Source organism: Bolinopsis microptera, chromosome 8 (genome assembly GCF_026151205.1).
Source record: "Bolinopsis microptera isolate Bmic1 chromosome 8, MBARI_Bmic_1.0, whole genome shotgun sequence".
NCBI classification, from domain to species: domain Eukaryota; kingdom Metazoa; phylum Ctenophora; class Tentaculata; order Lobata; family Bolinopsidae; genus Bolinopsis; species Bolinopsis microptera.
This window is the reverse complement of record NC_087079.1, coordinates 14,868,989-14,881,959: the sequence shown is the minus strand read 5'-3', so window position 1 is coordinate 14,881,959 and position 12,971 is coordinate 14,868,989. Positions and strand designations below refer to the sequence as shown.

Below are 12,971 nucleotides of genomic sequence, written 5' to 3'. Positions count from 1 at the left end.
GTAATAGAGAGCAGTGATTGGCAGAAAGATGCAAATCGTAAAATCAGTGGCCGAAATGATACGGAAGAGTAAACCAGCTATGGAAGTTTTTTTCCTGTTGAAGAAGAAAACTGTCGGGTTGAGAATTGAAGAGACGATAAAGCTTAAAATGATGAGGGTTAGAATTAGGACGGTCATGGGGGTCGAGGTAGAGGGATCATTGAACAATATCATACTTTCTGTTTATTTTTTAATACACCTGTAAAGTCAAATAATAATAGTAACACTTAGAGCCTCTTATTGGTTGGCAGACTTCTAAGGATCTGAAATAAATACGATTTATCTTTGAAAAGCACGCCAGAAAGAGATTTATATGTTCGAACCGCCACAAAGCAGCAAGAATGAATGATTGAACGCCTAAGAAAAGTGGAAACGACCTAGGACAAGGACTTAATATGATTAAAAACTTAAAGCAACTTTACTAGTAGAGACTAGAGACAGATCCGTCTGAAAAAAATCGATTTACCGAAACAAGAGGCTTTCAGAGGATATTTTACGTTTTTGAGTTCCATTCGGTGTCCTTAATGGCTGTTATTAATATATAGCCTTATCAATTGAACTTAAAGACAACAGCCATTACTAGCCATCTAATTGATCATGACTCCTGAAAGTGAAATTCTAATGAGTGATAACCTTTCCACTAAAAAACTCCTAAAACTCAAAAATCTGCTGAGATTAACTGCACTTTAAACGAGAACACAAATTTTCTAAAAACTACTTTTCGCCACGTCTCATGCAATTTAATCACTTTGGACGGTTATTTTTTGAAATTTTTTGAATTCTCAAAAATGTTAAGTGAAACATTTTCGAAAAGTATACTTTAAAAAAACTAGCAATTTAAAAAACTAGCAATTAGCTAATTAGACAATTATCTGACAATCTGACGAGAAAATGTTCGTCACAAAGGTTTTTACATTGATAAAATGAACACCCTCAATCAATCTGCAACCTCCTACGATGTTCATAACTATAAATATTCGACTTACAAAGAAAGTGGTAAAAAGTGACCAAAAGTAGTAAAAAGTGGTAAAAGGTGGCCATAAGACACATGGAAAAGTTCGGAAAAGTTCGGAAAAGTTGGTCAGCCTTAAAGGACACCGAATGAAACTAAAAAACGTCAAAAATCCTCTAATATCTGAAAGATTCTTGTTTCGGTAAATCGATTTTTTTCAGATGGATCTGTCTGTACTATTCATAGTACTATTTATGTCAACAAAATATTAGCATAAAAAGATAATTATGCATCGGAAATAATTAACTTAACTGCACCGTGTTTGCGTACGAGCAGTAATTAGCCATACTATTATAGTCTTATGGCATATAATTATCTGAAAACTGTTAACCCTCTAGTTCCATGGCAAATTTTTACCGTATTTTTCACTGTATTAATACACTCAAACAAATATTTCCGATTTTTTTGGCTCTCTCTTTTCGATTCACTCAAATAATTGAGCTTAAAAAATTCGTGAATGGGCTCACGCATAAAAATTATTCTCTAGAAAAATACAGTCGCTGCGATGGTAATCGATATCATAATTACTCCAGTAGCAGGGAAAATCGATTTTTTTCAGATGGATCTGTCTGTACTATTTATAGTACTATTTATGTCAAAAATATATTAGAAAAATACAGTCGCTGCGGTGGTAATCGATATCATAATTACTCCAGTAGCAGGGAAAATCGAGTTGAGTGTGCACTTCGATGTACAGAGTTTTTTGCTGCTGAATCGGGTTAAATAGGTCATTGGTAACTCAAAAAATCGAGGGCCGCATATTGTGTCGCTAGTCCCAACCCTGTGGAGCCATGCCCATATTTCATATCAGGTGTGTATATGGGAAATATGTATCTCAGCTTCTGAAGGTCTTAGAGACTCAAACTTGAGTTTAAAATGACCGCAATGCACATGTACTATGAAGGTCATGAAAGCCCAAAATGCTTATTTTTGGAAAAAATTCAGAAAAACCAATTTTCACTTGGGCGCCAGTAAAAAATCTACACTAGAAATTGAGTAAAAATCGAGTAAGCAGTTCAGTGTCTACAACATTTCTAAACACAGGGTCCTCTGTTAGGTCATTCTAAATCAGAATTGATAAAGTAAGCAAATTCTATTAGTAGTTTCAACCCTGTGGAGCCACGCCCATATTTCATATTATGTGCGAATATGGGAAATTTGTATCTCAGCTTCTGAAGGTTTTAAAGACTCAAAGGTGGGCTTAAAATGACCGCAATGTACATGTTTATAATGGCACTATGAGGGTCATGAAGGCCCAAAATGCTTATTTTTTTCAGTGTCTGCAACGTTTCTAAACACAGGATCATTTGTAAGGTCATTCTAAACCAGGATTGATAAGGTACGCAAATTCTATTAGTAGTTTCAACCTTATAGGGTGCAAAATTCCTAAATTACATTACCCCTAGGCGCAAATATATGACTTTCCTACCCTCTAGTTCCATGGCCAATTAATAGAGTGAAAACAGTGAGCGTTCACATATGACGTCAGCAAGATTTTGGCCAATTACCCCCCCCCCCCCCCCCTCCAGCTCACCCCTGTCAGCAACTGTCAGAATTTGCCAGACCCCCCTCCCTTTGCCTTCTTAATACAATCAGGATCCTGCCAGCCAGCTATAAGTATAAGGGGGTATAGAAATGCTGACGGGGGGAAGGGGTGGAGGTAGGGAAAATTAATGTGTGACTGATTTAAACAGTTGTTCAACAGAGTTCAGTTCAAGTACTACTACCAAATGCGAAGTTGGCGAAGTTATATTGTTAATAAAATTGATTTGAAGCAACAACTTTTTGCCAACAAAATTAACGTTTTTTTTGCTGACGTCAGCAAGGCTCAGACCCCCCCCCCCCCCAGTCAGCAAGGCTCAGACCCCCCCCCCCCAGTCAGCAACCGTCAGCATTTCTCCCCCCTCGGCTGCTGACGTCATATGTGAACGCTCCCTAAGTAAGGTTCTCTAATATGTACAAATGTGTGCAACAAATTTTGAGTTCCTAGCTTAAAGCGTTCTCATTTTATGAAGACAATAGTGAAAAAGAGGGAGTGTCACGCCACGCCCACGGCCCACTGTAATTTGGCGGGGCTTCAGGCTTACGAAACTTTCAGGAAATCTAAGTTGACCCATATTTATAATCTCTGAAATTTTTGTGCAATTCGGAGACGAATTAAGTGAGTTATTAAAGCTGGAAGGGGATATTTAAAACATATAAGTGATACGAGAGATTTTATTAGCAGGAGCTTTCAAAATACTTGTGTAAATCGTCTTCAGCTGTTATTAAAGGGTTGCGTGTGGGTAGTTACTTTTGGGCCACCCTGTATATTTATAAGTATAACCATAGCGCATCGTTAAAGACATGAAAATATGAAAATTATAAAATCTATCCGCATCGCAGCTGCTATAGTTAATGTCACAGCAGACAATTTTATTTATTAAACTATTTATTTATTTAGACTAAGGATTAAACAAAAAGTTAGAGTTCCCTCGTGTTAAGATGCACCATTTAAGCATAAAAAGATAATTATAGCTTTTTAATTATAACTTAACTCGCCCGTGTTCGCTGCGTGGGCAGCAACTTATATTTAATACTTATAGTTATATAGAGTTATAGCTGTACCCCTGGCAACTTATTTAATAATCAGAAAACTTTTATCAACTTCTGAAAACTGGAAAAGGACCTAAAAACAGCCATATGATAATAAATACCCTTGCAGGTATCACCCGTATTTATACTCAGAATTTAGTTGGATCATTTTCCAATACGAGATTGGGGACAGGTATATTTAAAAAATAACTAAACCTATACCGCTAATTACGTGATATATAATGGGATACAGAAACTGGAAAAGGACCTAAAAAGTAAAAACATATAAGAACTAGGAAATTACACAGCTACTTGGAATAAAAACAGCTGCGATAGCCATTAGGCATAAAATATTCAGCTATAAAAGTTTCGAACTCTCCAGTTTTATTATAAATAAAAAGCATCTCGGAAAAATGTTTATTTTAAACGTTTTACTAACCGAAGGCGAAGAGGGCACACTTTTTGTAGAAGTGAGTCTGTCCCCCCGTGAAGACCTGGATGAAGGCAATGTAGAGGTTCACACCCTCTACCATCATCCACGATATGGCAGATAAGTAGAAGTAATGAATCAGAACCGCAAACATCGTACAGATTGCCTGTAGGGGTGGAGGATTGATAAATTAAGTTTTTGAGTTGTCTGAGAGAACGTACAAAAGATTATCCGGATTATAGACCAATATATTATCATATCGGTATTTTTTCGCAGAATAGAACTACATAATTTTAACAAACCGCGTTTTCAGTCCAGTTGTCGAGTCCCACAAGGAGGAAGATTAGTCCCATCATTAGAGTGAAACTCAGGGAGATGTGGATCTGGTTTGTTGGGGTCTTCCTTAGTGACCTGCGCAGGTTTAGTTCGTAAATTTCATTCAGGTTAAATTCAGGTTTGTCAACTTTTCCTTTTGTAGGTACATTTTAGTGTAATTATCAGATTTAGTTTCTACGCTTGATATAATGCAATGTTTCTAATGAAATAAATGGGGTAAAGACTATAAAAAAGTTTGAAGGTACTTGAACTTGGCGAGTCCGACAACAGTAAGGAAGAGACAGACGATGGAGACAACACCTCCCACTAGGGTAATGGTCTGTAGAGCTGTTATGTGCACTCCTATTATCTCCACGTTACCTACATTCTGAGGGGCAGGTAGGGAGGTTATTAAGGAGATTATTAATGAGATATTATATTAAGGAGTTATTCTGAGGGGCAGTTAGGGAGGTTGTTAAGGAGATTATTAATGAGATATTATATTAAGGAGTTATTCTGAGGGGTAGTTAGGGAGGTTGTTAAGGAGATTATTAATGAGATATTGTATTAAGGAGTTATTCTGAGGGGCAGTTAGGGAGGGTGTTAAGGAGATTATTAATGAGATATTATATTAAGGAGTTATTCTGAGGGGCAGTTAGGGAGGTTGTTAAGGAGATTATTAATGAGATATTATATTAAGGAGTTATTCTGAGGGGCAGTTAGGGAGGTTGTTAAGGAGATTATTAATGTGATATTATATTAAGGAGTTAGTGGTGGATCATATTAAGGAGATAATCCAAAGTTGGTAATCTGGTTTTTGTAACCAATTAAAGAGACTGTGGAGCTGGTGGTAGAAGGAAGTAATTATATGAGAGTTTAGTAACCATGTTAGTAACCATGGTAGTAACCATGGTAGTAACCCACAGTAACCCACAGTAACCCACCATGAGAACAGCGAAGTTGGTGAGGTGGTTTGCCTCACAGGTGACCCTGTTATTCTTCAAGTCCAGCTTAGTCTTCACTCCTTTGTTTGACCACCAGCTTGTAGAAACGTTCCAGTACACACAAGACGCCGTGGGGTTAAAACGCTGCGACTGAAAATTGTGCGATTATTAATGTACAATTGGAGATATAGTCCGTAATGGTTCAGACTACGTGAGTTTCAGTTCATAACTGCAAGCAGATGGATGATAAGAAATATATCAACCCACCTTTTACAAACAATAATCCCATCTACGATAATCACAGAACCATCCTGATAGAGTTTTAAAAATTTACCGAGGGCGGCGAGAACTGAATCCGGACATCATCTTTGAGATTTGTAATGTTGCCGTAGTTCTTACCGATACCAATACCGACAATAGTTCCTGAAACTTCGCACGATTCGTTACAAGCCAGCACCATTCCTGGCTCTGAAGTTTCCTGGAGAAATAAAATCTTCTATTAGTCTACTTTTTGGTCAAAAATTGGTATGATTGGACCTAAAATATACATTATTAATAATTATTCCTTAATACATGGATGTTCAGCTTTTATAAAAGTTCTGAAGAAAACTACATACTAACAGAACACCTGCAACACCACAATAACATAATCGAATTCTGAATAACAATCATTCATATGAGTTTCGGAACTTCAAAACAGAATATCACGTACATTACTGAGGAATAAAACAGAATACCACGTACATTACTGAGGAAGAGCCGGTCAGTCTTGAAGACGGAGAACCAGACCCTGTCTATCTCCTGCTGAGCGGAGGAGCGGATAGAGGCGGGAATGTAGATACCTATACCGGTGGTTTCCTGCAGCTATATGGTTAATGTGTGGGGTTAATGGTTGTCAGGCACAACAATTATATTGACAAATTGGTTATTCTTTTAATAATAACAGTCTTAAATCCTTAATATGTCCTTCTCTACAGCAGAAAGTTATAAAATATCCTACAAAAAACCGCAAACGAGCGACCAAAACAAATTCCTAAAAAAATTCCTAAACCCCCTCCTTACTATATCTTTCTTCTCAGTGTTTGTCATGACCAGCTCTGTAGTGTAGAGGTTGGAAGTGTCCGCTATGTTCAGGTTCACAAGCAGGGACGTTGTCAGGTCCACTTTGTCTACAAACAGGGCAATGTTTTCTCGGATTGTAGCGGAGCCGGGTTTACCCATCAGATCTACCATGTCCGCCGACTTGTCTATCATCTCCAAAATGCTGGAAACAGAGTGAGAGCGTTTGAAATTAGTGCTTTGGTAAGAGAAACTTAGGGCAAACTTACACAGTATCTGAAGAATATAAAACATAACGTTCAAAGGTAGCTCTTTTTGGCAAGATGAAACGATTTTAAACATTTTGAACAATGATATTCAGTTGGTCCTGCCTTTCAATTGTTCCATCTTTCAATTATTCAAAAATAATGAAAATAAAGAACACACAACCGTACCTTCTGACAATCTGATTCTTTGTTTGAGCAATCCACAACTCGTCAACCTTCACTTTAGATGCTATAGTCTCCACAGCGTCTATGATGTTGTCTTGAACTGCCAGGGTCACGTTTCCAGTAGCTAGTGCTCGATCTGAAACACCATAGGAATTTTAAAATTCCGTTAAGATTTGCATCCAGATAATACATGTTAGAAACATTCAACGATAAGCTGAAATCATAGAAATAAAATCTTTCAAATTCCATACTGTAATCAGAGAAAAATATTGATTAAGAACCTGTAAGATTGCGTATCATTTCGAGATGCAGAGCGCTGACGTCGTCAGCTCGTTCCAGAATGGTCTTCATGTCCGTTGTCACTTGTAACACGTTACCGGCCGTTACATCTCCCTGTAATGCAGTCTGTACTGACATATGGTTAGTGACGGCTATTTTAAATCTCTTTCCCTTATTCAGTAACCTGTTTTATTATTTTGTGTCGAACAGGAAATATCGTCCTAGCTCGCTTCTTTACTACATCAATGTTTGATCGATGTTAACAAAATGATAAATTATGATAAAAGCTTTGTTTGTTGGATTTTAGTTAAAAAGCTTCGTATCTCGTGCGACTTGCAGGAAGAAGCACAGCCGACTTTTAATTTTCAACATACAGATTGTGAAATTATATTATGGTAAACCAGACTTACTCACATAATTCCATATCAATTCACTCAAACGTACGGACGTACCACCTCACGGGCATGCACACTTACAGTTACACACGCACACACACATACACACGCACATACACACGCACACGCACACGCACACGCACACGCACACGCACACGCACACGCAACACATACACACCGATAGTAGGCTGTGAAGAAGCTGGGCACTCTCGCTGAGGAACGCACATTTCTCAATGTTAGTTACAAAGTCGCTCTCATAGTATCCCTCCCTCGAGCACTTCATCTTAACCACCAGCGGGTACCTGAACATTGCAGGCGTATAGCACACAATCAGTATTACTCACTGAACGTTACCATTTCAGTCTTCAATCTTCATTATTAGACTTCAATGAATAGAATATCGATAACGGAAAAATGTATTTTATGAAGCAAATATTGTGATGATATTGATAATTACAGGCTCACACAGCACACAATTACTACTCTCTGCAGAATACGACTATCTTAATACACTGATAACGGTCTAGCAGAAAGACAAGACCTGGTAAAGTTAAAATACTTAGCAAATAATGAGATGATAATTGGAGAATAATCAGCATAATATAATACAAAAAACTTACTCCCGCTGATTATAGTTGCCTGCAGGACAGAGAATGTCCACGGTGTAGTTTACCCGGTATGTTTGTCCCCATTTGAACACCCCTCTGAACTTGGTGTCCCTCACCCCAGGACCGCACTTCTCTGAGAGGGGTGTGGTAAGGATCATTGTCAATTACTTCTTTTACCACCACTACGTAAGAAGAGATACAATTCTAGTATTAATCTAAAGTTATCAAGAGCCTGATTTATACCTGTTTTCTCACAAGTGTCTAGCTGGCAGTTGACTCTTTTCTCCGGGCTTCCAGGACAGTAAAGCGACTTCAGAGTTTCAGACAGGTGCGAAGGAGCGAGACACTTCCTAGATGGATATATGGAGATTAGAGATTGTAACTTACCAGATAATAGTCTAGATTTACTTATCACAACCAATGCTTCCAGACGATATAATAGAAATTAACACAGACAGAAGCAGCGGATAAGGAAATATTACCTGGTGAAGATATGGTAGCTGTCACCGCAGGTTCCCTTGCACTCCTCCGCCTCCTCCCAATCATCCCAACCCCTCCTCTCAATAACGGTAGAGAACAGGTTACTAGTCCCCGGCTCATCCTCTGCCAGGAAACATTTCTCTGTGGTGCACCGCAAGACTAGACCGGTGGTATCCGTGAAGTAGAACTGGTCGCTGGGTTCTAGTGTCTCACCGGGTCGTTTGGACTCGGATTGTATGAGGAATGGAGTGAGGGTTGAGGAGGAGAGAGTACAGCTGCTCTTGTCACAGTTCATACCTGAACCTGGAAAAATCCTATTATTATCTAAAATATAGAGTTGGAGAGAGTATAGACATTCCGTTTTCACTTGAATTCGCCAAAAATTAAATTTCTAAATAAAAGGACCTATACTCACTTACTTTGTTTATAAACGGATAAGTGAAACAACAATTAATATAAACTCAAGGCTTACTTTCATCAGAGCTAAGAACCACAGTCATGTTGCCCCCAACAAAAGTCCTAGTACCGGATGTCTTCAGCTTTAGATCCACTGCTTCACATTCTGACCTATCACAAAGCTTGAAAACAGAGTCCTCGTAAACTACAGGTTTTCCGTTGATCTCTAGTTTTAGCTGTTCGTCTACACCAAATGATCCTACGAAAGATACCCCTGTTATGGTTTGTCGTGGTTTGTAAGTTTGAGTTACAATCTCAAAAACGTTAGTTGCCGAAAATGTTAGTTGCCAAATTAGTACTTTAGTATACATTTCCACCACCATGTGGACTGTGGAGCTATATTGTCAACCAAGCAATCTACAGCAGCCCTTCTCTTAGTGCTTACGACACATATTTAGAGATATTTAGAGTTATCAAGAGTTATTTAGAGACCCTCCTACTTACGACACATATTTAAAGTTATTTAGAGATATTTAAAGTTTTAATATCTTAACTTACGACACATATTTAAAGTTATTTAGATAAATTACACTAAACTGTGTATGATTCGCCTCCCCAAACAAATCTAAAGTTAGAGATATTTAGAGATCTTTAAAGATCCCTCCTACTTACGGCACATCTCGTTATCACTCATAGATCCCAGCTCAACAGTCTTACTCCCAAAGTTCAGTACATCACCCCAGCGTAACACTATCCTCTCGTCCTTTGTTAGCTTGGTTTTGCAGATAGCACTGGTACCTGACAGATACTGCATCTCTTCTTTTGAAAGCAACGCCTGAAAGATGAGATATTCAGAGATATTTACTGACACTATTCAGAGATATTTAGAGATATTTAGAGATATTTAGAGATATTTAGAGATATTTATAAATGTTTAGAGATATTTAGAGATATATAGGGATATTTAGAAATATCCAGGGATATTTAGAGATATTTAGAGATATATAGGGATATTTAGAGATATCCAGGGATATTTAGAGATATTTAGAGATATTTAGAGATATTCAGAGATATTTATAAATGTTTAGAGTAATTTAACTTTTTCTATATTTAGGTATTTTGTAGCTTCAATAAAATATGAACCATCAATGATTAAACTTTAAATCCCACGTGTTATCTTTCTACAGTACAAGTACCCGATCCTATTATTATAGCTATATTATCGATACAAATTCCAATAAAGGGGCATTTACCTGCCACATATTGAAGTTGGAAATACTTCCCTCGAAATATTGGAACTTGTCCAACTTTCTGAGAGTTGATTTCTCCTGGAAATCTTGCTCCGCTCCAAGAATCATACTACCATAACTTCCTATCCCAGCTGTAATACATTACAGATTAAATTAATTGTCCATTATACATTATAATCATAAACATATTACAGCGAATAATAAGCGAGGAGAATATTTTCATGTTTTGTTTTTCTTATGTATCTGTAAGGAAAAATAGCTGAGCAAGCAACAATTGTGAATAAAGCGTAATAAATATTCACGAACCAGGGTCGATTGTTCGCTTAATTGACCAGTCTTTTTCGTCTATGAAGATGGTTAGTTGTCCCTCCTCATCTGAGTACCTGAAACACACTGTGTGCCAGATACCGTCCGTCAGATCTGAGATTGGATTTCATTAATCAAAAAAGCGACTCAATCAATAATAGTTGAAAATAATTTATTTACTACTATGAAAACAATATACACATAATATAATAATAACCCTATATACAAATCACAGTGCTGGCAAGCACGACCGTTGCATTTATTGTGGGTATACTATGTACCCATTTATTATTATACCCCCTTTACTATAATTATACCCCCTTTGGTACACGTTACAAGCTTCTTTCGTGCACGCGAAGCGTGCACTCCGGCCGGAGGCGGCGGCCGAAGGCCGCCGCCTCCGGCAGGAGTTTTTCAGGCATTAAGAAGTCGTTCAGCAGATTTATTTTTAGTTCAAAACATTCTAATTTGATGTCAAAGATGACAGGAATAAAAAATAGTTATGTTGAGATTTTTAAGAAATTTGCATAAAATACTCGCCAGCACTGTTATCTTATACGAAATTCGGTAAAAAACCCAACATCGCCATATTCAGGTGCCTTAAAAACCATATTAAAATTGAGTTAGAGATCTGAAATTTTTCAGAGCGTCTAGACGTTGACCAAATCGACTGCAAAAAAGGTTTCAGGCTTCAGGAGCATCGGGAAGTGGGTTTTCTAGAACCCCTGTTTTACGACAGATTATCGTGATACATATTCAGGGATAGACGCTTTGACAGTCAAATATAGTCAATTGTATCCTAAATTTAGGTGTCCATAGATTCAAAAGTATAAAAGATACAGCCATCTCCGACCACAGGTCTTTAAAATAATTGTTTACACTTTAGTTTACATTGTATAAAAAAAATTATTTGACGTCATAAACACCCCTTGATGACGTCATCAAGTTAACCGTTTTTAAAACTTGATTTTCGACAAAGTAATAACTTCTAAAATTGATTTAACACTATTTAAAAGTAATTTTTTTCAACATCTGAGGAAATTTTCATCTTAGATAATTGTTCAAGCATTCTGAAAATCTACCGGAAAGTTTTCTTATCTTACTCCTTCATAAAGATATTTGCCTTTGAAATTAGTGCTTTTTTGAAAAATTATTTTTTTAAAACGTCAATTTTGCGATTTAGTATTCTCTGGTGTTGGGCTATCCCTTGGGTTGTGGAGCTCAGTTCTGCTTCCTATAGGTATAAATTGTGCATTAGGCTAGTTTTAAAGTTGAAAATCAAAAAGTTGCACACGTGGGGACACGCCCAAATTGATTAAAAATTGCTAAAATCACTGAAAATTGGTGTTTTCACGATTTTTATCAACTTTGGAGTCCCGTTGTGATCCAAGTTCTATTTGAAATCTTTTGAAACTTTGCACGCTTATCAAACTATATATAAAATACCGCTATGCAAAAATTTACGGCGATTCAGTATTGGATGCGCACGTAACGTCCGCTCAAAGTTTGCACGTGCGAACGGTGAGAATTATGCTCATTCGTGATTTCGAACAAATTCTGCTTTACCACGACAGTTCAATGTCATTATAAATGAAGTTAATGGCAACTTGAATGATTATAATGTTTTATGTTCAGTCAGTGATAGACCGATATGCTTACTTAAACACAAGGAAATGTTTTTAAAGTAAAAATTTCGAAATCGTTGAAACTTCCTCCTTATTAATGAAGACATCAGTTTATATTTCGATTTTATAAAGTATCCTGATATGACATTATAATCAAAAAGAGATGATATTTTACCAAAACCCATAATCATGGGTAGAGTGGACCGCTGCCAGTGTCTCTCTTTCCCAAACAAAAGGAAGTGATATTAATTTGATTGACCGTTCTCAAATGCAAAATGATACCGAGAATGAAATCGGTCGCTCGCTTTTTCCATTAATTTACAATTGTAATAGATTATTCTACTCTACAACTGCAACTCCTGGGCTGCACCACTAGCTTCGTTGAATGAACTTGATATTGCTCATCGCAAACACCTCCGAAGAATCCTCAACATCAGATGGCCTACTGGGGTTATTTCTAATGAGGCACTCTATGCTCGTTGTTATGTCACTCCCTTGTCTGTGAGAGTCTCTAAGTTTCGATGGAGAATGTTAGGACATATCTTAAGAGGACAGGAAGACTCACCAGCATACACCTCTATGTTATTTGCTATAAATTCTGATATTTTTATGGAAGGGAGACGGGGTAGACCATGTTTAAACTTATTAGATGTTATTAGAAAAGACTTGACTAGTAGAAATCTTGATATTAGACTTAAGAATTTGACTGATTTCGAAGACCTTAGATTTTTAGCTTTAGATAGGGAGGAGTGGAAGAAGTTAGAAGATGGTTGATGTTTTTGTTTTCTTTTTTATGCGTTTTGATATCTATAAGGTGCCTAGGATGCT

The 12,971-nt window shown here is 37.2% G+C and overlaps 1 protein-coding gene across 4 annotated transcripts in view; it reads right to left on the bottom strand.

The window, feature by feature from the left end:
• Nucleotides 1–12,971, bottom strand: part of LOC134819343 (uncharacterized) — a 140,958-nt gene that overhangs the window by 5,544 nt on the left and 122,443 nt on the right. For all 4 annotated transcript variants that reach the window (XM_063829263.1, XM_063829260.1, XM_063829264.1 and 1 more), the window contains exons 21-37: nucleotides 10,519–10,632; nucleotides 10,216–10,343; nucleotides 9,635–9,797; nucleotides 9,039–9,221; nucleotides 8,569–8,869; nucleotides 8,330–8,436; nucleotides 8,099–8,219; nucleotides 7,657–7,780; nucleotides 7,086–7,197; nucleotides 6,808–6,940; nucleotides 6,377–6,578; nucleotides 6,059–6,178; nucleotides 5,649–5,792; nucleotides 5,315–5,464; nucleotides 4,637–4,758; nucleotides 4,358–4,466; nucleotides 4,065–4,221 (exon numbers count right to left, since the gene is read on the bottom strand). In XM_063829263.1, the coding sequence (XP_063685333.1) occupies nucleotides 4,065–4,221; nucleotides 4,358–4,466; nucleotides 4,637–4,758; nucleotides 5,315–5,464; nucleotides 5,649–5,792; nucleotides 6,059–6,178; nucleotides 6,377–6,578; nucleotides 6,808–6,940; nucleotides 7,086–7,197; nucleotides 7,657–7,780; nucleotides 8,099–8,219; nucleotides 8,330–8,436; nucleotides 8,569–8,869; nucleotides 9,039–9,221; nucleotides 9,635–9,797; nucleotides 10,216–10,343; nucleotides 10,519–10,632 (2,490 nt within the window). The remainder of the gene's footprint in view (nucleotides 1–4,064; nucleotides 4,222–4,357; nucleotides 4,467–4,636; nucleotides 4,759–5,314; nucleotides 5,465–5,648; nucleotides 5,793–6,058; nucleotides 6,179–6,376; nucleotides 6,579–6,807; nucleotides 6,941–7,085; nucleotides 7,198–7,656; nucleotides 7,781–8,098; nucleotides 8,220–8,329; nucleotides 8,437–8,568; nucleotides 8,870–9,038; nucleotides 9,222–9,634; nucleotides 9,798–10,215; nucleotides 10,344–10,518; nucleotides 10,633–12,971) is intronic.